This window comes from Phragmites australis, chromosome 11, assembly GCF_958298935.1.
Source record: "Phragmites australis chromosome 11, lpPhrAust1.1, whole genome shotgun sequence".
In the NCBI taxonomy this organism is placed as follows: domain Eukaryota; kingdom Viridiplantae; phylum Streptophyta; class Magnoliopsida; order Poales; family Poaceae; genus Phragmites; species Phragmites australis.
The window spans coordinates 31,544,305-31,571,106 of NC_084931.1; the positions used below are offsets into that span (position 1 = coordinate 31,544,305).

Consider the following 26,802-nt stretch of genomic DNA (forward strand, 5'->3'; position numbering starts at 1 on the left):
TGGCCGTTGGTTCCACACGAGCCCGCGGCGGCGGCTGGCGTGGTCGCTCTGCCGCTGGCCCCGCGTGAGGTCACATGGCCAATATGTTGTTTTCCTTCAGCTTCCTTTGCCTTTTACCAACCATCTGAAATTCTGATTCGCAAAACAAAAAAAAAAACATCTGAAATTCTGAATATCAATATTTTGTCAGCATGGCAGAGGCACTCACACTGCCTTTTCAAGTCCAATAAAAATTTGGAGCAGATAATCATTGTCCTGTACTCCTGCATGTTAGTATGGTGCCTACACACCGTTCTGGCACAATACTGCTGAAACGAGAGACTTATATATGCACATTTTAAAGCATAACCTTCGGAATTTGATTGCAAAGAATGTATTTCTTAAAACAGTTACGTTTTGCATGGTGAAGCTATTGCTAAAAACAAAATATGCTTGATTTTGCAGGATCCGGTGATGGTACCTTGCACGCTTGGAACATCAATACAGTACAAGAGGTGCTTTTCTTAAGTTAGCTTTTATTATGTATTGTTATTGATCTTAGTGTCATATTTCTTTTGCATATTGCTTGTTGGAACAATCATATTGGTCCCATAACAGCTTTGAAGTGGGCCCCTCGCCGAGCAATGTTTGCAACTGCGTCAACTGCCCTAACTTTCTGGATTCCCAATCATTTGAATTCGAATTAGGTGCCCGGAAAAAAAGCATGGAAATTCAGTTCTGCTGACTTAACAAGAGTTCAAGTCCTGTTCTTTCCTGCACAAGACAGATATCACTTGCTGTATTGCCATAGAAACGATGACATAATTGCAGGCAGATTCTCGCTGTAGTGCTCCCTTTCTTATTTATGTACAATATTGTACACTTGCAGGTTGTATTATGATTATACTGTTAACGCACATAAAGTTGTCTGTGCCATTCACCCCAAACTCTTTCTCTGTACTTACGCATAATCTGAACTGGTAAACCCAGGCATTTCCCCCACATTCTTTTGGTCCTTATTGTAACCATTCACGTAATATTGGCACACTGATGAAGAATCACTATTGTTTAGAATTTAAGAAGCTGCGTGTATTGCTCAAGCTCCTGGATTTCAGGCTTTGTAATATCCTTCATGTTGTATACTCCTGTCAGAGCACTTTTATGTCCAAAAGATTTTATTCCATGGATTCATACAAGATGGTTGTATCCCCATTCTACACTCCTTTGCTTCCTTGAGACTGGACGTGATCATGCTTGTTAGCATCACCAGGCGCATAAAATCATTGGCTTCCTTGATTGCGCATAAGTCAACTTACTTCTACCAATTCCATCTGATCCTGCGTATTCCAGCTGTTCCTGATTTCCTCAACAATAATAGAATTCTGGTAGCACTTAACAAATACTACCCTAGAGGTTTACTCTGGAAATATACATTTGAAATTCACTTTAATGCAACTGGGAGAGAAAAAGAACACGATACGATACAAATAAAACAACAACCAATGTCTTGTCTACACCAGGCGGTCCATCAAACCGAAATAGCACCTTGCCTCGTTATTATTCAGAGCAGCAAGGTGCATCATACGACATCAAATTTTTAAACTAGAAGCACCACATCATGGATCAAGCACTCCAGTTATCTGTCAAGCATGCAATAAGGAACAGCTCACTATCCAAGAGCACCCTACTTCTGCCTCTTGTAAATCTTGTGCAAAAAGGACTTCAATACGTTCTGAACAGCGATGCTCGGCTGGGCTTCAATACCCGCGATCAGCTTTGTGTAGCTCTCACTCTCATAGTCTTGAAATATCACCTAGAACGAAACAATAAACAAAATGTCAGACTTGGCAATGGATTTAAAACAGTCCTTCAACATGTCAAAATTTTGCATACTATTAGACGCAACAAAAGGTGCAGCCATGTAGTTGCTAACTTGCTACGCCCTCTTGTCATAAATAAGTGTTGTTTTGGTCTTTTGGATACGGCCATGGACTTCAATATATCATATCATTTCAGTACTATATGCATCTAGTATCAATCATCAAAATGGAGATCATATGAAATATTTGCAAAATGGGGATCATATTAATCTTTAATAAGTATTTAATGCATTACATTTATGGTGGTCATACTTCATTAAGAGACTAAAATCCACAGATAAATACAAAAAGATCATCAAGGGTAAAGACAAACCTCCAGGTTAAGTTCTTTATAGAGATTCTTCACTTTTGCCACACATGCAGGATCTTTCTTGCCATAATTTTCCTGTAGGACCAATGGACCATTAAGCATTTACACAACTACCTTCGGATCATTGAAAAAGGGGTCTGGAGATGACTTACAAATAGAATGCTCTTTTGGCTCTCATCAGCACGCTTAAGAGCTTGCACAACTAGCCAGGAGCATTTGTAATCTTCAATGTCAGTGCCGATCTATATAAAACTTAACATCGATCAAATTACAAGAGCTAAAGAAAAATTATCAACATGATAACCGATGTTCATTGAAGTTAGTACAATAGGTACATGCACAAACCTTGCCAATGAATTCAGGATCACCATAACAATCTAGATAATCATCCTGTAAGAAAACAATCATATTCATGCTAAGTAGACTAATCATTGTGGCAGAAAAATGGTTCATATTGGTATATGTAGAAAAAAAGGGAGTTGCCTGGACTTGGAAGTATGTTCCCATCTCAACAAGAATGTTTTCTACAGCACCATAGTTGTTTAAATCCTCACCAGATAGCAGAAGCGCACATGCAACCTGTGATATAGCCACATATCAGTGTGCACATGCATCTAGTGTCAATTATTGAAAGGCAATTATACAAAAATAATAATATGTCCAAAATCGAGAGTTATTCTTACCGGCAGGTAAAATGAATAGTATGCTGTCTTGTATTGAACAATACGCCGGTGACTGCAAAAACATCAGCAGTTTGAACTTTGAAATCAAGAGCAAATAAAGAGTATATCCTGAATCAGAATGACCAGTGATGTACTTTTAGATAAGAACCTTTCATCTAGAGTTAAATGTAGCAAAAACATGCGAAGAATACTTATGTTCCAAAGAATACACATGGATAAACACGCAAAAGAATTTTTTTCGTAGCTATTACAATATTAACTTACACTGTTATGTTATATTTTGTTAGATCTTTTTCTCCCTCATGAGTTGTGATAAGGTCCAGCAGCTGACCTGAAGCTGTCTTGAACTCAACCTATAAAATCAAAACAACATAAGCAATACCTTTAATAATCTGAAAGCTTGGGCTAAATGTATATGTGCTTCAGAACGTATAACTACCTCATTGAATAAATCTAGAAGATCAGCGTAGTAAGGTTTTCCCTTAAAGTGACGCCTAAGGATCCGTGAAATGTGGTTACGAAGGATAATCCCGTCATTCACAGCAATGAAGGCAACCTATTGCATACGAATGTATCCTTAGCGATTGCATAACAAAGAGGACTAGAAAGTGACATGCACTGAAATTAATACACAAAGAAGTTGGACAAGTGGACAAAAGCTGTAGTATTCAGAGTGGGTAAATTCTGCTTCACTGACCTGAGGCACCCTGAACCAACAAGGCTGGCCACGCCGAGTGTGGGAGTCATCCATGATATCGTCAAGCACAAGAAAGAAAGCTTGAAGCTGTAAATACAACAGAGATCTTAGAGGAGCAGTCAAGATATTTTAGAGATCATGACAACACAGAGGAAAAAGAAAACATTACCCATTCAATGCACCAGCCAAGTGTGCAAGCAAGAAACATCTCCTCCTCACCCAGAACATCAGCACCCTTCAACAGCTTATAGCTATCGACCACAGAGAGCCCACGGTTACACTTCCCTGTCATTTAACAACAGCAGTGAATCAGAAAAATCACTAGCTTTCCCCACAATGTAAAAGTACATTAAGTCAGAATCATCTCCTCACCTCCCAGGACATTGTAGTCAAGCATCTGTTCAAGAGAAGATACAGAAAATGTTAAGTTGGCAATGCACATGAACATCGCTAGAAAACGGGACTAAAAGCAGGTAGCTTTACTTAATGAGCTAAGATCCACTTAATACCGTTCCATTAATTAATAACTGGCACAATGATCCGATCCCAATTTAATTGCATAGCTTAATAATCATTCATAAACTCTGCTCTGTTCTAACCGTAACTGAAGCCCATTTGCCAACCGCGCAGTCAGTCGAGTCAACCTAACTAACTGAACGGAAGTTCCAGTCTGTGCTTGCTGATCCGTTCCAGCGTACGTGCTTAAACTGTAGTAACAAGCTGCTCCCAAGGGATTAATTCTTCTTCATTTATTTACCCATGATCCAGCGCTTTCTTGTTCATTTATTTACTCATGATCCAGCGTTTAAAAGCGATTCGACGTACTGAACCAAATTAATTGAGCATCATTCAAGTACCCAGTGTCGCACGAACTAAGAGAGCCGACCGATCCGGCCTTGAATCTAACGAAAACCCAGAAGAACCCAGCAAAGACGACGACGACCCCAGTAGGATCAAACCAAGAAGCAACAGCACAAGGCCAGCGAGGAGGAGGAGGAGGAGGAGGGGATCAAAGATCATTACTCGGTCGATCCACTGGCGCGACTCCTGGGTGAACTCGAAGGCGGGGTCGGTGAGCAGCTCCTCCTTGAGCGTGTGGTAGATCTGCGAGAACGCCGCCCTGGTGCCGCCGCCGGCCGCGCCATTCCCGACCGCCGCCATTGCCTCCGCGCGCAGCCGCCTCTCGTAGCGAACCAGGGGATGCGAGCAGGGGACAGTAGAGGACACCGAGGACGGACAGCGATTGAGTGGGCACTCGCACTGCGCAGGTGTGGGAGGGGAGGGGGGGGGGGGGGAGGGAACCAAGGCAACGTGGGACGCGGCTTTTTTTAGGACGGGGAGATCGCGACGGCAACGGCGAGCTGGAGGGACGGGGCGGATGGCACGCACGAGCACGACACTGGTGGCACTACGGTGTCGTAGTAAGATGGGAGAAGCGCATCTCGTCTGGGTCACGAGATCAGCCAGGGAAGAGTTGGCAAACAAACGACAACAGGGGGGAACGGAACGAGGCACTCCAACTCCAGCACGACGGCGCGTCGTGTGGATCCAGATCTGCCGTTGCTGCTCCAGTTCAGGGCTTCAGGATCCTGCTTATTTTTAGCTTCCAGCACGTTTGTTGCTGGGTGGGTTGGTGGGCTGGCAGGGGTGGACCCAGGATAGGGACGAGCCCAATATTTTTTGCAAATATAAGATCATCTCTAACAGCTACCTTAAATTTTCATCCTCAAAATACTATTACAGCATCCCCCATCCCTAACACTGTAGCAGTACTGTATCACTGAATACAGACTCTGTTTCTAGTGCTACAGTACCCCGCAAAGTACTGTAGCACTAGAATCCTCAAATTTGTAGATCCTATTGGAGAGGGCCTAAAAATGTATATATGTAAATACATCATATTAGGTATATTTGAGCATCAACTTTCTAAATAGCCTACGCTATCCAAGCAGACCCAGTTGGACTCCGTATGGACTGGGCTAAAACAGTCAACGTGCACCCCTCCCCTCTTCCCGTGCCTTAACTCGCATCCTATGTAGACCCATAAAAGCCCTGCAACTTATATGTTTGTCCTAGTCTCAACCCACTTTATCAGATCTAAATATAAAAATGTATACATGTAAATACATCATATTAGGTATATTTGAGCATCAACTTTCTAAATAGCATACGCTATCCAAGCAGACCCAGTTGGACTCCGTATGGACTGGGCTAAAACAGTCAACGTGCACCCCTCCCCTCTTCCTGTGCCTTAACTCGCATCCTATGTAGGCCCATAAACACCCTGCAACTCATATGTTTGTCCTAGTCTCAACCCACTTTATCAGGTCTCTCCTTCCTCTTGATGTTACCCGCACCGACTTGTTAACTCGCCGGAGTCATAGACTCCTTCAACGAACCTTAGCATTGAGCGAAATGCTCCAAGACAACACAAATTTTCCATGCAAACAAATCAATTGTTCTAGGCTGGGATGCGTTGGCATCGCGGCTGGAGCGATGCTCAGTGTTGCGAGCGCGCTGATGGAGGCGGTGATAGAGTGTTAGTGCAGCGGTGAGGCACAAGGGTGAATCCAAACCCTAACCCTAATACTAACAGTGGCGAGGCGCAACTACGAGGTACATGAGGGAGAAGAAGCAACTGATGTGTGGGGCCCATTATCAGTGAGGGAAGAGGGGGTGTGCGTCTGAAAGGATCGAATGGCCCAAGGGGGGTGAATTGGGCTATTAAAAATTTACTCATACTAAATTTTAAAACAAGTAGCAATTTTAGTCTAAATGAATTGAAATACGACTACATCAAATTAGACGGAAGCACGAAAAACAAGCAAGTTAGAACACAAAGTAAATGCGAAAAAAAAACTTACAAGAAGTAAAATGCTCAAATGTAAAAATAGGCAAGTAAGGAGATTGATAAGAGAACATTGATTTTTTCTGAGGTATCGAGGCACTCCTCCCTAGTCCTCGTTGGAGCATCCACGAAGAATATCGCTCCTCCTTGAGTCACGAAGTTTCAAGTTCTCACTTATGATTGCTACTTCTACATCTCCGAATTGGTGAGCATAAAATCAAGTACATAGCTCTTCACAAGGCTCCCACAAGAACTACAAGAGCTCACCGAGACACGTCTAATCAACAAAGACCGGCTAGATGTTGCCAACCACCAAGAGTAACAAGCTAATAGCTTCACTTGACCAAGATCAAGCCTAGACTATAGCTAGATGCACACTCGCTACTCTTGAAGCACTAATTAAATCATTAACCTTCAATTAGGAACTTAAAAATCAACTCAAGTGCTCTCCCTTGCTTCTTGATGACACACACAGTGTATGAATTCCTCTGGGTTGCAAGAGAGACCAATAAAACCAAGTGAGGAGTGTATTTATAAGCTAGAGATCCAAAATTTAGATGTTACCTAACCACATAATTTTTCTGTTAACACCGGATGATCCGGTAAGTACCATCTCACTCACACCGGATAATCCGGTGAGTAGAAACTCTAGAGATAACTGTGCCAGCTACCATTAGCCATTGATCCTTTGGTGTACTCATCCGGTGATCACTGAAATAACATCGGTCAATCCGGTTAGAAGAATCAGGCCAAAACACTCGCTGCAAACCTCTCTACAAGAATTAGTCCGATGATGTCATCTTTGCCTACACCAGACCATCCGGTGAGTGAAGCCTCTTCTGAACCTCTCTACAACATTGCTCCGGTGCATTTGTCCGATGAGCACAACGTAAACACCGGACTATCCGGTGAGTAGAGCTTTATTTTTCTGCACTTGAAATTTGTCTCTGCAAGAAATAGTCCGGTGATCCCCTCTTTCCATCACCGGATAATCCGGTGAGGTTAAATTCATTTTCTCTTGGAAATTTTGCTTCTATTGAAAAAAGTCTGGTTCGCTCACCACTTTAACACCAGACCATCTGGTGAAACACTTTCGAAAACTTTTGAACACGTGTCACCGAAAAAAACTTCCAATGATTTCACTAGTTAGACACCGGATCATCATGTGCACTAAGTTCTCTTATGTTCTGAACCAAAAGAAAAACTCCGATGAGAATTCTTTTTAAGTCACCAGACTATCTGATGAGGTATATTTGTTGTTGAGATCATCCAATTCAACCCTCTTTGAGCTCTAACTTCTTGACGACTCAACCAAGGGCTTCTATGAGCTACATAGTACTATAAATTCACAAGTGTGCATCAAACTAAGTCTAAACTCACTAGATCAAGCTACTACTCTTAGCCTCTCTTCATAGTACGGTCAAAAAGACTAAGAAAGAAGACCTATACTACTCTAAGTGTCCTTCATCTTATTTGTGATACTTAGAACTAGAAGATCCTTAATCTTGATGCACATATTCTTTGATCGTCCATATAATCAACTTAGGAATCAAGAATACGCAATCATCATTATGAGCTAAAATTTTTTATACCCTTCAAAACACACTTATTAGTCACAATGATACGGTGATCATTAATCACAAAAATACTTACCACTTACCTAGTGGTCTAGATGGTACAACAGCTCTTAGCTTCGCACGGCGTACTTGGCAACGATGATGGGCCATCCTAAATAGGTTGTTCAACCCCACCCTTCATGTGTTAGGTTGGCCTGCTCCCTCTCGTTGGATGTTAGTGAAAGAACAATGATGTCGCCTATAGGGAGGAGGTGAATAGACGTTTACTTGAATTTTAAACTTGCAACAGAAATTAGTGAAACCGAAAGTTCCGACCTGATACCAGAAGTTCTGACCTTAACCTGAACTCTCGGGTTCAACTCAGATATTCTAGTGGCAGATAGAAAAACTTAACTTTAACTCAATACACATACAAACAAACATACAAGCATGGATATCAAGATAATGCACAAGAGTAAGGAAATACGGAGATAAATAATTTGTTACCGAAGTTCGGATATTTACCGATATCCTACGTCTCTGTTGAGGAAGCTCGATCACACTTGAACCGGGTATTTTTCAACCTTTTTCCTCACGAGGTTGCACAAATGCACTCCTTGCCTTCACTATGACCAACTCTTCCTCCACTCTGAAGATGATGAGTTACACAACCACTTCCAGACCTCCTCGCAATCTTCACTTGAGGAGATCGACGGTAATCCACCACCGAGTTGTCTAGAAAACGGTGGTCTCCAAGAGTAAAAAACTATCGAACTCGCGCACGATCAACTTTGAGTGCTCAAACACACACAACTAATGCAACACGTGAGAGCAACCCAAGCTCCACACACCTCACTCTATCCTCACTGAGCCACAAATGCTTGATTCTCACAAAATCTTAATAGAGATGGGAGGGGGCACTCAAAGGTGGAACACCAAGTTCTAACACCTCTCACAAGCACCACAAAACCAGCAAAACCACTTCCCAAGCTCTGCACCCACGCAAGGAGGCAAAGGGGTATAAATACCACAATCTGAAAAACTAGCCATTACAGGCAAAGGTGGGATTTCGAGGAGAAGGAGAGAGTGCTTGAGAGAGGGAGGGGCTCATTTGGCTTGGCCGGTTGGAGAGGAGAGGTAGCTCGGGTGGGAGAGAGAGAGGGAGCAGGTGGGGCAGCTTTCTAAGGGAGAGAGGGAGTGGTTTGCCACCCATGTGGGCCCCACATGCTAGAGAAAGAAGCCCCTTTTAACTGCGAATTCATTTCTTTTCTATCTCAAATTTCTTTCTCTCATCCCATTGACTTAAAATCAAGTGCTCTAATGCTCAGAAATAAAATTACTCAAAATCAAATATAATGCTTATGAAGCATGATTATACTTAATTACGTGATTACGGTTTCGGGACGTGACAGTGGAGACAATGGTGAGCATCCAATAGAGCCTAGTAGAAGACCCACGGACATGTGAGAAGCTCTAACGGCTATTTGTGGAGTTAGTTGACCAGGGAGTTTGGCCCTTGCGAGGAGAAGACTCATGCAACAGAGAGAGAGAGAGAGAGAGAGAGAGAGAGAGAGAGAGAGAGAGAGAGAGAGAGAGAGAGAGAGAGAGAGAGAGAGGTTTGGAGCTTGATCCACAACCCTCGGTATCATTGACCAATCTTTCAATCATCCCACGAAACGCACCTGATTTCACCTAGCCTAGTACTACCTCATCACTCGTCCTCTCTCTATGGCCTCCGTACTTGGCCCCCCTACTCCCCATCTCGCTCGATGCGGAAAGGGCTGGCCATGGGGAAAGGCAGCTCCATGCGGAGGTAGCACATGGTAGTGGCAAGGGCTTGTGCATTGTCAATATAGGTGGCGGGGGCCTACGCGTTAAGTGGAACCAGTGCCCCGAGAAATAAAGAAAGGCAAGGAGAGGAAGAAAAGGATGAGATATGGAGGGGTTGATGGGTGGAACCAGGTGTTGAGACGAGGAGAGAGACTGCAAGTGGGACCACATGATTTATCCTTTTATTTGTTCAGTTTTGTGAGTGATTGCCATATAATGTCCACGTAACACTACTACAAAAACGTGATCAGTCCCGGTTCCAAATCTACATCAGTGCCAATTTTGGAACCATCACTGCATAAGCGGCAATGATAGTGCTCGACTATCACTGTCGGGTTCACAACCAGCACTGAAACTATTTCCAGGGGAAAAAAAAGGAAATCGAGCTGACCTCTGCATTGAGCCAGTATCACTCTAACCCCATCGAATTGGAGCCACTTGAGCCTTTGGCAACCCATCCATCTGCGGCGGCGATGGCGATGGGCTTGGCGTTGATGACAACAAAGTGGTGCAGCTGCTGCTACGGATTGCTCCCCCCCCCCTTCCACGGCCAGACAGGGAAGAGGAGACACTGCCTGTGATCAGAGAACTCGACCCTTCATCTGGCTCCTTCGCCTCCTCTGGCCACCAGCGCAAACACGACAGCCACTGCAAGCCCATCGCCCATGAAGAAGGACGTGTCATGGCCACCAAAAAAAGAAGAGGTCGGGGTTGAGGTCAGCATCCGGATCCTGTCGTGGATCCCGCTTGGCCGCCGCGCCCGCTCCATCGTGCTCCTCTAGCTACATTGCTGACCTCGTCTCCGCCTCATCTCCTCCCTCTTCTCCTAGGGATGAGAGAGAGAGAGAGAGAGAGAGAAGAGGAGGAGGAGGACAGCAGCAGCAAACCATCAGAGCGCCCTCACGCCAGGGATCTCGAGATCCAATTTGAGAGAGAGGGGGGGGAAGGGAGAGAAAGAGAGGAGGGGATGGATTGGAAGAGATAAGGTGGAGAGAGAGAGGGGGGGATGAGGGCAAACAAATGAGGGACTTAGTAAAAATCAGCGGACGGACCTAGCCGAAACGTGAGGGGATGTGAGGGTGAGCCCAAAGCCGATTCAATTAAAATTTTGGGTCCAGTCCTCTCATCACTGTCAGTTCAAATTAAAAACTAGCAGTGATAGTATCATTGCTGGTTTTTAGTACGAATCGACAGTGATAATAACTTATCACTATCAGTTATTTTTTAAAACTGGCAGTGATACTGATTTTCTTACGAATTGACAGTGATAATCGCATCAATGCTAGTTCTAGTCCAGCCGGCGCGGATGACCATTTTTGTTGTAGTGGAAGCATCTATAGAGCAAAACCATTGACACATCAACGCCACCATGGAGCAAAACTGGGGTGGAAATGAGTAGAGAAGAAAAGTTGTCTAGTACTGTTAATTGAGGGAGGCTTGGTATCTGATATTGTACTTGAGGGGAAAAACAAACTTTTGTGATAGTTGAGGTCTCGAGGGAGGCAAAACAAATTTTTCTCACTCCTAAGAGCATCTTCAAGAAACTCTCTAAAACTCACCCTTTATATCTTCATATAGTGAGTCTTACTAATAATATTTTCTCCATAAATCTCATTCCTCCCTAACAGGCTCTCAATATCTCATTCCCTATATGTCCTCTATTGTTTCATCGACAGGTGGGCCTCACCTGCCGTCTCTCCGCCACCTCTTCTCGTCGGCGAGCGCCTGCGCGGAGGTGCCGGACCGGTATGAGCCCGGTCTCGGGTCCAGACCAGTCGGGCTCAGCCATCAAGCCACGTTGTTCGAAGGAACGCCACCGAGCAAGGCCATCGGCAACGCCGCCACAACGAAGGCTTACAAGAGGCTCATCTTCCAGCTCTGCTTGCTCATCGTGGTGGTTCTGTCTCATCGTACCTTACTGGTTAGAAGCAAGGCAAGAGAATGGTTGCTAGTACGCATGAATTTGTGCACGGTGATGGCCAACAGCATGGAACAAGCACTAATTAGACGGCAATGGTGGCTAATCAAGCGGCCCAGGCATCGAACTAGTAGACCTTGGTCGCCGCTCTGGGGCGGCGTGAGCGATAAGCTCGGCTACGCGGGGGGCATAGTAGCGCTCAAGCCAGCGATATCGGCCATCGGAACGCTCGGCGACACCTTCATGCCATCGCTCGCGCTCTTCGGCAGCCACCACACGCTCACCTTCCTCGACGCTGACGACCCCTGCCACATCTCTAGTGGCGGCGTCCGCACACCGGAGGAGCCTTCTTTTCCGCCTCAACCTCTGCCACCGCAGGCATCTCCTCCTCGTGCACTCGTCCTGAGCTCTTTTTGGCCAGCTAACGGCCGAGCTCCCGATGGGCTGGACGAGGGGTGGGCCCGGGGCAGTCGGGCATTTTTGGGAGCGAGAGGGCGCTCCCCATAGAGATATGGTTGTTTTTTGGAGTGGGTAAATATTAGGAGTGGAATTGTGAAGCTATTTGAACTGAATTTTAGGGTGAAATTCTCTAAATTTGATTATAGGGTGTGAGATTAGAAGAATTTTGGAGATGCTCTAATAACTGACCGAAGCCCGCCTCCATGCGAAATGCAAGCAGTTTTCTTCCGTTATGATGGCCCGTCAAACTCCCCGTGATTGTGGCCCGTGAGATGAATTACGGCATCTGGGCTAACTTCGGCAAGTGCTATGCTATCAAGAGAAAGAGTCGGCTCGTAGAACACGAAGGGAATCATCAAGTTTTGGGCCTTGACTAGCAACCTTTTTTTTTCCTGAGATAGGGCCTTGACTAACACTTTGGTCAAGTGTTCTGCTGGCAAGAGGAAAAATGGAAGGATCAAATGTTGGCCCTTGACAAGAACCGGACTAATGATCGCCGTTATCGGACTATTTGTTCAGTCTATCAGTCGAATAGTCACCGAGCAGAATATCTGGTAAAAAAAAGGTAAATACCATGGGATTTCCAAGGTAAAGTCCATATCAGTTAGTGACCAAACCGCTTCAGTATGCAAATAACACTGCTGCAACAATACAGATGCACGCCCAGTCTAGGGTCACATCGCATCCTGCCACCGGTACATATTTCATACTCCATTTGGATAGTCGCGACGCCAAGTCACGACACGACGAGGCCTGCCCCGAACAGAAACCCTGACACATTTGCCGCATCGCCCGTGCGTGCGGTGTCGCCCCTCCAAACGCAAGCGTCACACCGCGCCTTGCATAACAACCACCATGCACGCACGCACGTCGCCGTTGCCGTGAAGCTACTCACGACAGTTCGCAAGCAACAACTTTTACACCGGCCGTGTCTCCTCCTCCCATCGTCCGGTGCCAATCCCGTCGGCCCCTCCGTGCCCCCATCCTGGAGAACACGGCGCCCGAAAGCTCCTTTCCGCGACCTTAGCTTTATGGAGGCGAGAAACACGCGAGGAAGGAACCCTATTGTAAGACTGAAGAAAAGGCGCAGATGAATCTTCCGCTGACAGAAACCTCACATTGCCGAGCGCGATTCGGCGTGCCAGGTGTGGGGTGGAGTGCACTGCGAAAGCAGTGGCGCCGCCCATCGGCGTTTGGCATCGCCGTGCGCGCTGTGCAGCGGGCAGTTGCAGGAGCACACGTGTGCGCCCGTCGGAATCGTGAAAATGAGGTGACGGCGCCGGTCGTTCTCTTGAAACGTCAAGCTAAAACGACGCCATTGACGTCGAGTGGAGAAAAAGATAGGGGGAGGAGGAAAAGGAAAGAAGGCAGGGACAGGCGGGACATCCCCGTCTCCTTGGACCCAGAGACAGTAAACACAACAAAGGTAGCAAAATGTGACAAAGAAGCAAGAGATTAGTACTGACATCTTAGAGGGAGAATGTGAGTTGTCTGAATGTTGAACACTTGTGCACCTTCAGAATCTCCCCACTGTGTATTCTTTCTAAGCTAAAGTGTATATGCAGTTTCACCGAGATTATTTGATGATATGTTCTTTCAATGATTTCTGAATCTTCAACAATATCGACACACTTGGCAGTGTCAGTTGTTTCTCGTCAATTACACCTTCGAGAGGCACTGATCCTTGAGCTGAGTTCGATTCTTGAACTTCGATTCCCTGATTGGTTGACGCAGGCCGTACCCGGACGAGATGCACCAATAACACTCTGGCACACAGGAGGAAAAAAAATCATCAGCTTTATTTGCCTTGGCGTTACCGTACAATGGCTGGTCCTAGCTAGGCGTCGAATTATCTCTCGCTAATCACACTTAGCGTGACACTTAAGCAAATGCGACACACGGCCCTGACCACGATTTGCTGACATTGCATGCAGGCATGATCCATCGGGAGCTTGGGCCTCCTTTTCTTCGCAGTCCCATCAGCAAGAATCGATTGGTCCGAGGCTGAGAGCACGCAGCAACGACGTCTGTTGAAGCCAAGCGATCGAGCACCAAAATTTTGGACAGGTCGATCGATGCATCATCAGTCTCGAAGAAAAAGGATCGATGCATCATCCATCATGCACAGAACGCCGGCTAGGTTATCTCCCCCGTGCATGGCCCATGGCATTTTGCCGTGCTTTTTATGATATATGTCCATGAACCTTCCTTGCTTGTTTCTAACTCTGGTGGCTTTTGCCGGTCGAACTCGACAAGCTGTCGGCGGAGCAGCTAACAAATCTATTAGAAATATTGCAGCTGTACATGTCTGATTATTAGAGATACTGTGTAGCTGTATATGCCTGATTAGCTCCTCCATTTAAAGATTGTTGTACGTTCCTAATCATGGCCTAACTGGCTATATAAAAACATATGGTCACCCCCTTGATTGGGTGTGGTGTTCCCTGACCTATCTCATTCTCCATATGGTATCAGTTTGATCCTTTCCTTCCGCGGCTCTCTTTCCAAGTCTCGCACATCTTTCTGGCTCAACGTCACGGTGTCGCGCGATGTCCGATGCGCGTCTGTCGGTGAATCAGGAACCAGGGGTCCCCGAATCCCGAGGCCAGACCAGCAATCCGTCACGTGGCGCCATCCCGCGGGGTCATCTCCGCGAGGTAAAAAAGACTAAGTCCCGGGAGAGGGCGTCTGGAGCCATAGTCAATGGTCCCCGAGTACGCAGGTTTCCCGATGATCTATGAAGACTAAGTGACGGAAAGAAAGTGCTCGGGGAGGTAAACGGTGACCCCCGAGCACCTAAGTCCCCCGACGACCAGGAGAACCAAGTACCGGGAGGGGTGTGCCCGGGGCTGCGAGCAGTAGCCCCCCGGGCACCCTAGTACCCCGAGGGTCCACTAAAGGAAGTTCCGGGAGAGAGTGCTCGGGGCTGCGAGCCGCGGCCCCCGAGCACTCGGTTCCCCGAGGATCCGTACAAGCATGCCCGGGAGAGAGTGCTTGGGGAGGTGAACAGTAGCCCCTGAGCACTCGGTTCCCCGAGGATCAAGGAGGGGTGTTCTCGGGAGAGAGTGCTCGGGGAGGCGAACAGTGACCCCCGAGCACTCGGTTCCCCGACGACCCAGGAAGCCCCTCCGTCAGTGGCCCCCACAGGGGTCTAGTGATGAGGTGTCAGCAGGTGAAAGGCCCGAGGCCGCATTTAAGAGTACGCGTGGCCTGTCACCTCCAACTGCTCCCGCCACGTTCGGTGTCAGTTCCTACCATATTCTGGCAGAAGGGCGTGGGGACATTAAATGCACGGGTCCCATCCCGTGCCATCCGACGCGCATCGGGATAACGTCGCAAGGGCCGATGCGTTCCATCTGCCGCGTTGCTGTGGCAGGAGAACAAGACAGGACGGGCACGCCGGGCCGCTCTGCAGCTGCCCGGTGGGCCCTCTCCACGGCGCCCGTTGCCAGTGCCATTATGGCGACTGATGACCGGGCACAGGGCGCGTTTTCAACCCCCGATCACTTTGCACAGAGGCTATAATGACGCCCTTTCCATTTATGGTGCCTTGGAACTCGTGCCCTCCTATTCGGGGCACGCTACTGCCGGCGGGTATTTAAAGCAGCCGGCAGCACGGACAAAGATAGAAGTTGAGGCAAGATAGAAGTGAAGAAGTCTGAAAGGTTGAATCTCCCTTACAAGCGCACAAGCTGAGAAAGCCCGGCAAGCTCTGCACGGTTGAAGAAATTAAGGAAGTAGAGAAGATCGAGAAGTCCAAGAGCCCCCAAAGCCAACAGATACACACAGACCGAAGAATAAGGAGCCCCAGGCTCTAGGATAAACAGACATTCTTGTAACCAGCAACATCCTTGAGGGATATTATCAGGGCATTTATATCATCCATACAGGAGTACGGTGTTATGCCTCCGTGCGGCCCGAACCTGTCTAAACCCCCAATGCATTTACTTCATTCTGCACTAGATCATTCCACCCCGCCAGCCATCGCATTCATATCCATTTATTTCTCTGGCAAACATATTCAGAATCATCCCCCCGGCCGAATCTCTAAAAAGAGGTCCCTCAGGATCCCTGCGACAAGAGTTAACCCTCCGACAGCGTCCTCCTGACGTTACGACCATGTCGACCGTCTCCATGACGTCCTCGGCTATCTCGGCTGCCATCGCTCCTGCTTCCGCTGCTCTCTTTCCAAGTCTCTCACACCTTTCTGGCTCAACACCACCGTGTCGCACGACGTCTGACGCGCGTCCTCCTGATGCTGCGACCATGTCGACCGTCTCCATGACGTCCTCAGCTACCTCAGCTGCCATCGCTCTTACGGCGATCACCAAACCAGTCGCCGTCAACCCCTTCGCCACCATTGCCATCAAGTCTCATGTCCTTGTGATGATGGAGCTAAAGAACCTTAACTACAGCAAATGGGCATCCTTCTTCCACTCCATGTGCGGCAAGTTCGGCCTCAAGTCGCACATCGACGGTTCCGTTCCTCCATGACCAACCGATTTCACCTGGGAGCAGGCGGACTGCTGCGTCCATAGTTGGTTGTTCGGCTCCATCGCTGATGACGTCCTCGACCTCGCCATGGTACCAAATCAGACTACACGTGATCTCTGAGTTGCCATCGAGAATCTATTCCAAGCGAACAAGGCGTTGCACGCCATCTTCCTGAGCCAAGAGTTCCACTCCATGACTCAAGGTGATCGCTCTGTTTCAGAGTACTGCCAGCGCATGAAGACTGTTGCCAACTCTCTCCGCGACGTCGGCCATGCCATCTCCGAGTCTCAATTCGTCCTCAACCTTCTGCACGGCCTCAACTCCCGCTTCTCCAACACCATAGACGTCATCGCCAACTCACCCGATCTGCCCTCCTTCACCACGACACGCAACATGCTCGTCCTCAAGGAGCTGCGGCTAGCAAATGAGACAAAAGTGGCCACGAAGAGCACACTCTTTGTCGTTGGCTTCCATGTCTTCATGCAGCTTGGGTGTTTGTCGTTCCTCTACGTCCTCTGCAGCACCGTCTGGTGGCAGCGGTCCTTCTGCATCGACTAGCAGCGACAATAGGCGCTACAAGAGCCACAACCGATTTGGTAGCAATCACAACAAGCATCAGCAGCAAACCAACCCTCCTCGAGGTGGACCGCAACCTACTGGCCCTTGGGTTTGTTTTAACCCGTGGGCTGTACAGTATGGCACCCCAGCTTGGTGTGCACCGGCAACGGGTAATCTTGGCTCATATTCGCAAGCTCATATGGCCTTCGCCCCTTCACAGGTCTCCCTACCGTCGGGCCAATCATGGGACCAGACATGACTCATTGCGGCGCTGAACCAGATGTCACTTGAAAAGGTGGCCCTCGACCAGGTTTGGGTGCTCCATGTACTGTCCTCACACCAGTTTGCGGACATCACGACCAATGGCTTGCCTATGCAGTTATTCACCGATTTTTGGTCTAGTCTTTGCATCCGAGATCCTCCTGATGCGACTGCGAGCAGGTATTAGAAATATTGCAGTTGTACATGCCTCATTATTAGCGATATTGTGTGCTTGTATATGTCTGATTAGCTCCTCCATTTGAGGATTGTTTTGTCTTCTTAATCATGGCCTAACCGGCTATATAAAAACATATGGTCACCCCCTTGATTGGGTGTGGTGTTCCCTGATCTCTCTCATTCTCCACGAAATCGATGGGTGAGGGTTACAGCTGACGAGCACAAAGGTGCAAAGAAAAGCGAAGCGGCCCATGATTTCCATGCTTTTTTTCACCATCACCTTTCCTTCATCCATGCAAAGTTTTAGCCCTTTCCCAGGGGGCTAAGCATATCTGCATGCTCTCAATTCGTTTGAGAAATTAACATGCAGGCCAGAGTGGCATACACTGTTATCTGCAGTGTCGAACATGGTTGGTGTGAGGAACCGTCCAGATAATATTCTAATTAATCACTAGGAGGATAATTATTCATAATCACAACCTTGATGATTAATCAGAATATCATCCCAGTAGTTCTGGCACGTATTTTGTATCTAAGATCGGAACACATGTCTTCACAACATATAGCATCACAACACAGCTTAAGAAAAGAGCAAGTAATTAAAGTTATATTACAAGTTCTTAAGCATACAACAAGTTATTATAATTTACAGCAAAAAAGAGCTAGGAGGAGACTAAAACATGTTCAACTCCTAACCAGCAAAAGAAACTAAGTAGCGAAAGACTAAAGCTATACAACAAAAGGAGCATAGAGCCATGTGCCTTTAGGCTCCATCACAAAAGTATGTCAACTGAGTAGGATGCACTACTCAAGCCCGTTACCACCCTCGATAGGCGTGAAGTAGCCAAACACCACATCTTCCTCACCTACAAAATTTGTAGAGCAGCTGATTACGAATGTACTCGCAAGACTTAATCCATATAGGCTACATATAAATAACCCGACTCCAAGGATCATACATTGAGCTATTAGCAAGGAAACAGCCACAAGGTTAAATACATTTAATATGCTTAAGCAACCTAGACATATGTGTGAGCACCTATACTTAACCAACATAAATTGAAATCCAACAACTGGTACATGAGTGTAATAGGAACCAAAGTAAAATATCAGAGCCAACATCAATATTTGCCAACCATCACCCACACCACCATTAACCCACAACGAAACTCTACGATGGTGCACATGGACAGAAAGCATGCTCATGAATGAGAGCGTGACATTTTGAAATGTTTTTACACCATGTAGGGGTACTCCTTTACCCACATGACATAAGGACCATTCGACTTGTGCCACCCGCTAAAGTGCACACAAGGGGGTACTCATGACAACCTTTCCCAATACGCCCTAACCATTTGATCCATGCATCGCTCGGCACGGAGGTATCCAGTTTTACTTCCAGAGCAAACTAGATACCACTATAAGCCCTCCCGCTCACACCATCGATGTTCAGGCTCAAATGATCACACTACAGAGGTATTCGGTTTACCTTACCATTAGATCAGCATGTGGTGAGTACAATAAGTGCTTAAGCCAACGGTGACCAACGATCGGTGCTTAACCGATGCAAAGTGGTCTACGGTATCTAGGCTCCCTCCGCGAACTACCTCGGGAACCTCCTCCAAAGCAGATGATACCCCTAACACCGCCCACATCTCGTCTCATCCTCACCACTCATCCAACCATAATTAATATTTGCAGTATGAACAATAATTAAAACTATAGCTCACGAGCGATGGAACAGTTCACCACTCTACTTCTACCGGTAACCTATGCATTGCTAAGCATCTTGTATCACTTTTATATTAACAACATTATATGAAGCCCAGGTTACAAGGATACAGATTCATCAATAAGCCAAGGTAGAGATCATGCATCAACATAAATTCTACACACATTGACCCGACATTGACTCACTAACATGCGAATATACATAAAACATAATTTATCAATTTAGACTCCACAATTCATTTAAATGGTGCAATATGCTTAGATGCTTGTCTTGCTGCTCAGGTGACCTCCTGATACTCCCCGCACAACACTCACAGAACTTAGGAAGGTTGGCGTCGCCTTCAACCACGACCAGATATCGCACCGGTTATTCATTCACTAAATAAAACGCGTGCAATGATGAGCATGAATGAAGTGCAACAATACATGCCTCCATATGCATATAAAGAAAACTCATGAAAAGTATGCTTTATAATGCATGAACATTTTTTATAGTTAGAACAAGTCATAAGAAGACTAGCAAAATTAGATTCAACAATTTTGGACTTGTAAAGAATTAACGGTGAATTAATGAAGACTTAACTTAATTAATTCATCCCAAAATTTTATTTAATTATTTAACAACTGGGGACATTTCTAATAGGTAGAGGAGGTTATTATAAAACCAACAAAATTAGTTTCATAATTTTTGGAGCTACAGATAATTTATTATGAATTTTGCAAGCCTCATATCGCCTGATAAACAGTAACTTCGGAGCCTACGTAAATTTGTGCGAAGACTCCGCATTTTTGCGGAGTCTCCAGACTGCGGAGTCTTCGGAAAATTTTTCGGAGTCTCTGAACTTTCCAGAACAAATGTTATTCACGGGGAAAATGACCAATTTGATTTATAAGCTTCTTTAATCCAAAGGGAGACATATTTGAGATAGTTTAGAGAGTCTATAATTCACTCATAAACTTAGCAACATGATTCCTAACTCAAATATCCTCAAATCTTTTAATTTAGTTCAAAACCTCAAGAACTTATGAACTTTACAACCCTAACTCCAAATTTGAAATCTATCCAACCAAAATACAGATTTTTGCCATGGATGCCTAGGGGACTCACCCAAGATGCTTTGTCGAGCTTGAGGACCGTCGGTTGAAGGAAGAACACCAATGCTTCTTATGCTTCAACCATGAACAAAAAAAATATCAAAATTGGCTCGAATCCTTCGGGAAAATGAAAATAAATTAGAGGGATGGATAGCTTACGAGCTAATGATCGCGTAGACACCATATGCGCACCTCGATTCCTTCTCTTGAGGTGGGATTTTGAGGGAGAAGGAGAGAGTGTTTGAGGGAGAGGGAGAGGGAGAGGGCAGCTCCCTGTTGTTGTGTGGCTGGTCGGGAGCACGGTGAGGGAGACAGTGATCTAAGGGAGAGGCAGGTGGTGCTACTTAAGGGGTGGTTGGTCCATATGTGGGGCCCACATGCTAGAGAAAGAGTTCATTTTAACTGTAATTTTTATTCTTTTCTCTCCCGAATTTTCTTTCTTTCATCCAAATGACTTAGAATAAAGTGCTCTAGTGTGCCAAAATAATTTACTATTAATTTAATTATGACGCTTATGATGCATGCTTAATCTTAATCACATGATTACGAAATTTAGGACGTGACAGTTGGCAATCAACTTCTACGTGGCACCATGGACTCAGTGGCGCATCGGAAGCACGATGTCAATGCAATTCATAGGACACATAAGATCAAGGCCCAGGTGCAGTGAAGGCAAAGGGCAAGAGGACAAGGCGGTGAAGAGTGAAGAGCTCACTGCAGCAAAGCTACAACGGCTGCTCTTGCCGACACTTCACTGGTCAACCTCCCGAATGCACCACGGCGTGTCCCACCACTGCGCCTCTCCACGTCAAAAAGGCAGGAGAGAAGCTTCCCGCTTGACGTCCATTGGGGATCTATGGGTAGAATACGAGGATCAAACTGATAGTGCGCGACACGATCGACAACACAGTGATGCACACCCTAGTCCATGCATGCAGGCAATGCATGAGCAACACTACAACAGGAAGGACATGTCGATGTCTGTGCCGAGGTCTCTACTGCAGTGTCCATCCAATTTGCATGAACAACTCTACAGTGCTATGTAATGGTGATGACCCTATCCTTTGACATCAAGCGCGGCCGGCTGCATACAGTCGACTTTGAACTCCAATGCCTGATGCAGTGGGCAACTGCTGCTGAGCGACGCTTTAGCACTTGGGGCCTGTTTAGTTTGTGCCCCACTGAGCCAAGCCAACGTGCGGGCGCCCCCGCGATTTGGCGGAGGATTTCACCACCCTCGTCTCGCCTGTGCGCGGGTGAAAAATGAACTAGCGCTTGCGTTGCATGGGCGCGAACGGGCGTGCCAACGCGTGAGCGTTGAACCAAATACCAGCCAAAAATGTGTGGGCACACTGGCAATTAGCTAGGCAAGCATGGACTCCAAACTAACATGCCCTTGGTTTCTGCACTACTAAGTCACCCACTGTAGTTGTTAATTGTCGTCTTGCACCTCTGAACAGGGACATTAACGACTTTAGAGGTCAGAGAGGTTGAAGCGGCAATCCACATCAGGAAAGGATGGATTTAATGGGAAGCAACTGGGAAAGGCAATTTCATACGCGGGTGTGGATATATGAGTTATCTAGACTGTTTATCTTTTGTATCTTGTAAGAACGAGAACGACGACTAGAGAGGGGTGAATAGGCGTCTCACCAAACTCTTAGATGGTTTTTTCCTCTCTTTTTTACCCAACGCACCTCCAAACAAAGAGCGGAATCAAGAACCTAGATAAATAAGAGAAAATCACAATGACTATAAAAAGACCATGTCTCCACTTGATGGATCTGAACACTAGGTTACATGAGAAATCAATCTAAGTGACATCGCTCACAAACTCTTGCAACTTGAATTAAAAACACTTAGATAAAAAAAAAAGAGAACCGGATGAAGAAATTCTTCAAGTTGATAGATCTAGAGAATGAGGATGGTTCAAGATCAACTCATATGTGATTCCTATCCCTCTAACAATAAGAAGAGTAACTTCAACAAGGTGAAAAATTTCAGCTTTTAAACAAAAATGAAAATTACAATAAAATTGAGAAACTTGCAACCAAACAAGGAATCCAATAGAGGAAAACTAGAAAGAGATGAACACAGGTACAAAAGAAAACAAAAGCTTCATTTCTTGCAGAGAAACACCATATTTTTAACGAATTACAAAGCATTTTTTGGATACAAAAGCTCTCACTTAAAATGTAGGCTAAACATTCTTCTCTCTCTCCTAAAACTCTAGCACACAACTCTCAAATGGATACTCAAAGGACTCAACCAGCCCCCTCTATTTATAGCATAGGTTACTTGACCCCTAAGAGTGCGTTTGGTTGGAGGACGAGGTTGGATGGGGTATGAACATCCATATTTTTCTGGATGGATGATCTAATTTTCTGTATGGTTGAGATAGATAGGATGAGATAGTTTTCCTTTTGGTTGGTGGGATGAGAGTGGATAGGATGAGCTAATTTTCTATTTATTTGATAGTATTAAAGTGGATAGGATGATCCATCCATATTTATAGTACATCACAAGAGACGAATATCAGTGATTTTTTTTCTTCTGATTTTTATTAATTTATTTGAGGCATTAAAAATTGTTGGAAGTTACAAAAGTAAGGTTTTTTGAGAATTTTAATTAAATATTGGCACAAGTTTTTTAGATCAAACCAATTAAAATGTGTTCCTAGTGAGCGCTAGTTTTACTCATAAAAATATTTAGAATTTTTAGACCACTCATATACTCATAGATAAAATGAAGAGTTAAATAAAAAAATGAACTCATACGTACAATGAACGAATGAAAACTTGGATGACCTTGTCCGACCAATTTTGCCGGACAGATCATCCAGCTTAATGAGCGAATATTCTCGTATTGGATGGCCCCATCCAGTCCCGTTCATCAACCAAACAGCATAAAGTAGGATGGCCAGCTCCCGGATGGCTCCGTCCAACCAACCAAACGCCCGCTAAGTTTCCTGGATTGTTGCTAAAATGCTCCTCTCTTCCAATACACTACTACCTACCATCGAGGGTATTTTTGTCCATCTTTTTCTTCATCCATCAAATGGATATGGCGCATTCACGACTTAGCTTCGTCTTGACGTAAGCTTTGCGATGATGCCATGTGTGCTCCTCCTTCCTACGATTTTGAGGTCAAACCGCGAAACTGCATTGCACGCTTATCAAATCATGACTCACCACCACTTACTTATACCTTAAGCAAGCCTCACGATGTTGACAAGTGTACTCCATCTTGCAATCTTGACCGTCAGCAAATCTCTCCCGCTTTCGCTCCCTCAGACCACCTTGTCACTTGCACCAACATCCCTTTCATTTGACTTTGTCAACACGTCGTCTTCATCTGCCTTTTCATTTTTTGCCTACTCTCCATGTGCATAGCTAGAATCACCCTTGACACCTAGATGCAGCCTCCTTTTGCAGTTTCATTCTTTATGCTACATGGACAAATAGATAGATATATGGAAATCGTTTTAGTCAAGACTCTGATCATGGCGATGTAACCGACTCCGATTGTTGCACGTCTCAACCGTGCGACTCTCCCTACACACACACACACACACACACACACACACACACACACACACACACACACACACACACTAGCCGCCGCCACAAAGTAGAGTGGCCATACATAATTAGGGTTTGGCAATTTCTCTCTGATGCGCCATCGCATGTAGTCTACTCCATCCCATTGCGTCGGCATGCACCGACAAATGGGAGAGCAGGTCTTTGGAACTCCCACCCTTGGAATCCTGCATTGGGAGATGGTGAATAAGATTTTTGGGAGGCGCTCGATGCAACTACTCATGATCTGCTTCCTTGATATCACTGTGTGCTACTTCGTCTACATCGTTGTCGTTGTCGTGGTCTGCTACACTGAGATCAACTTTGACTACTTCGTCTCCGTCATCACCTACTACATTGACATCACAAGGGTCTCTGCATCTCACATCACCATCAGGTACGTACACTGCAATCACTACTAGAGTATCTAGTCAAGCTCTACTCAAGTGATAATCAATCTAGTCGAGGCTCGTTGGAGTTAATCAAAATCCTGCTCGAGTATCTAGTCGAGACTCATTGGAGCAAGTTGAATCTTAGTCGATATTGATTATTTGCATCTATTCTTGTTCATGCTATATTAGGAATTGAATTAAGTTAAATCTGAAAGTGCTATTATTTCCAACAATCCAAAACTTTATTGTAGACACTTTGATTTAATGATGGCTGGTTTTGCCGATGCATTGAGGCCGGACAAGTTTACCGGTGTGTACTTTGAGAGATGGCAGGTCAAAGGCACTCTATGGCTTACAGCTATGAACTGCTATTGGGTTGCATCTGACAGGCCTGAAGGAACTCTTTCCTCTGATGAGGAGAAGAATTTCGAGAAAGCCAACACACTCTTTGTAGGATGTGTTCTTAGTTCTCTTGCGGATCGTCTTTGTGATGTGTACATGCACATGAAGGACGCAAAAGAGTTATGCGACACATTTAATGCAAATTTTGGTGTGTCAGATGCATGAAGTGAACTGTATATCATGGAGACATATCATGACTACAAGATGGTCGATAATCGATCAGTAGTCGAGTAGGCTCATGAGACTCAGTGCATCGTAAAAGAACTCGAGCTCCTAAAGTGTACCTTACTAGACAAGTTTATGGCTAGAGGCATCATTGTCAAATTGCCTCTGTCGGTGAATCAGGAACCAAGGGTCCCCGAGTCCCGAGGCCAGATCAGTAATTTGCCACATGATGCCCTCCCGCGGGGATCATCTTCGCGAGTTACGAGAAGACTAAGTCCCGGGAGAGGGTGCTCGGGGCCATGAACAGTGGTTCCCGAGTACCCAAGTTCCACGATGATCCGCGAAGACCAAGTGTCGGGAAGAAAGTGCTCGGGGCCATGAACAGTGGCCCCTGAGCACCCAAGTCCCCTGACGACCAGAAAAGCCGAGTACCGGGAAGGGCGTGCTCGGGGCTGCGAACAGTGGCCCCCGAGCACCCGAGTACCCCGAGGACCCAAGGAAGATAGTTCCCGGAGAGAGCGCTCGGGGCTGAGAACAGCGGCCCCCGAGCACTCGGTTCCCCGAGGACCTGAACAATGAATTCCAGGAGAGAGTGCTCGGGACCATGGACAGTGGCCCCCGAGCACTCGGTTCCTCGAGGACCAAGAAAAGGCATATCCGGGAGAAAGTGCTCGGGGCTGTGAACAGTGACCCCCGAGCACTCGGTTCCCCGACAGCCTAAGAAGTCCTTCGCCGGTGGCCCCCACAGGGATCCAACGGTGAGGTGTCAACCAGTGAAAGGCCCGATGCCACATTTAAGAGGGCGCGTGGCCTGTCACTTCTAATTGCTCCTACCACGCACGGTGTCAGTCCCTGCCACGTTCTGGCAGGAGGGCGTGGGGACATTTAATGCACGGGTCCCATCCCGCGTCATCCGGCGCGCCTCGGGATAGCATCGCGAGGCCCAAGGCACCCGCCTGCCGCCCCTACTGTGTCAGGCGTACAAGACCGAACGGGCATGACGGGCTGCTCGGTGGCTGCCCGGTGGGCCCTCTCCGCGGCGCCCGTTGCAGAACGCCATCATGACGTCCGAGACCGGGCGGGGGCGTGTTTTCAACCACCCGTCACTTCACGCAGCAGCCCATGATGGTTGTTTTTCCATTTATGGCGCCTTGGAACTTGTGCCCTCCCTTTCGGGGCACGCTACCGCCGGCGAGTATTTAAGAGGAGCCGGTGGACACGGAAACTCTCTCCGACCCGGACGAAGATCGAAGACAGAAGAACACCCCAGTACAAGCACAGAAGCTGAGACCACCGAAGAACAAGGAGCCTGAAGCTCTAGGATAGACAAACATTCTTGTAACCAGCAACATCCCTGAGAGACATTCTCAGTGCATTTATAGCATCCACACAGGAGTAGGGTATTACGCTCAGTGCGGCCCGAACCTGTCTAACAAACATTCTTGTAACCAGCAACATCCCTGAGAGACATTCTCAGTGCATTTATAGCATCCACACAGGAGTAGGGTATTACGCTCAGTGCGGCCCGAACCTGTCTAAAAACCTCCAGAGCATTTATTGCATTCTGCATCCGATCATTTCATTCCACTGCCATCGCATTTACGCCCATTTATTTCTCCCGCAAAACAGATTCAGAATCATCCCCCCGGTCGAATCTCAAAGGGGGTCCCTCTGGATCCCTGCTTTAGGAGTTCACCCTCCGACAGCCTCCCTCGTGGAGAAATTTTGCCACTACTCTAAAACACAAGAGACAAGAAATTTTTGTTGAGAGTCTGATCGTGTCTCTTGA

General features: G+C 46.4%; 1 protein-coding gene across 1 annotated transcript; it reads right to left on the reverse strand.

Moving 5' to 3' along the window:
* Positions 1 to 1,252: 1,252 nt before the first annotated feature.
* Positions 1,253 to 5,135, reverse strand: LOC133885527 (farnesyl pyrophosphate synthase-like). The gene is made up of 12 exons (XM_062325255.1): positions 4,573 to 5,135; positions 3,922 to 3,946; positions 3,719 to 3,834; positions 3,550 to 3,636; positions 3,292 to 3,408; positions 3,117 to 3,205; positions 2,853 to 2,904; positions 2,653 to 2,748; positions 2,515 to 2,559; positions 2,322 to 2,411; positions 2,173 to 2,244; positions 1,253 to 1,792 (listed from the first exon to the last, which is right to left on the reverse strand). Exons 1-12 carry the CDS (start codon positions 4,708 to 4,710, stop codon positions 1,664 to 1,666), a joined length of 1,056 nt encoding a protein of 351 aa, XP_062181239.1. The 5' UTR covers positions 4,711 to 5,135; the 3' UTR covers positions 1,253 to 1,663.
* Between the last annotated feature and the right edge of the window lie 21,667 nt (positions 5,136 to 26,802).

Excerpts from the sequence above, each read along its gene's own strand:
- LOC133885527 (XM_062325255.1), bottom strand. The coding sequence starts at position 4,710 with ATGGCGGCGGTCGGGAATGGCGCGGCCGGCGGCGGCACCAGGGCGGCG. Across the intron at positions 3,409-3,549 it reads GTTGGTTCAGGGTGCCTCAG|GTTGCCTTCATTGCTGTGAA; the intron begins GTCAGTGAAGCA and ends CGTATGCAATAG. Across the intron at positions 2,412-2,514 it reads ATCCTGAATTCATTGGCAAG|ATCGGCACTGACATTGAAGA; the intron begins GTTTGTGCATGT and ends AGTTTTATATAG.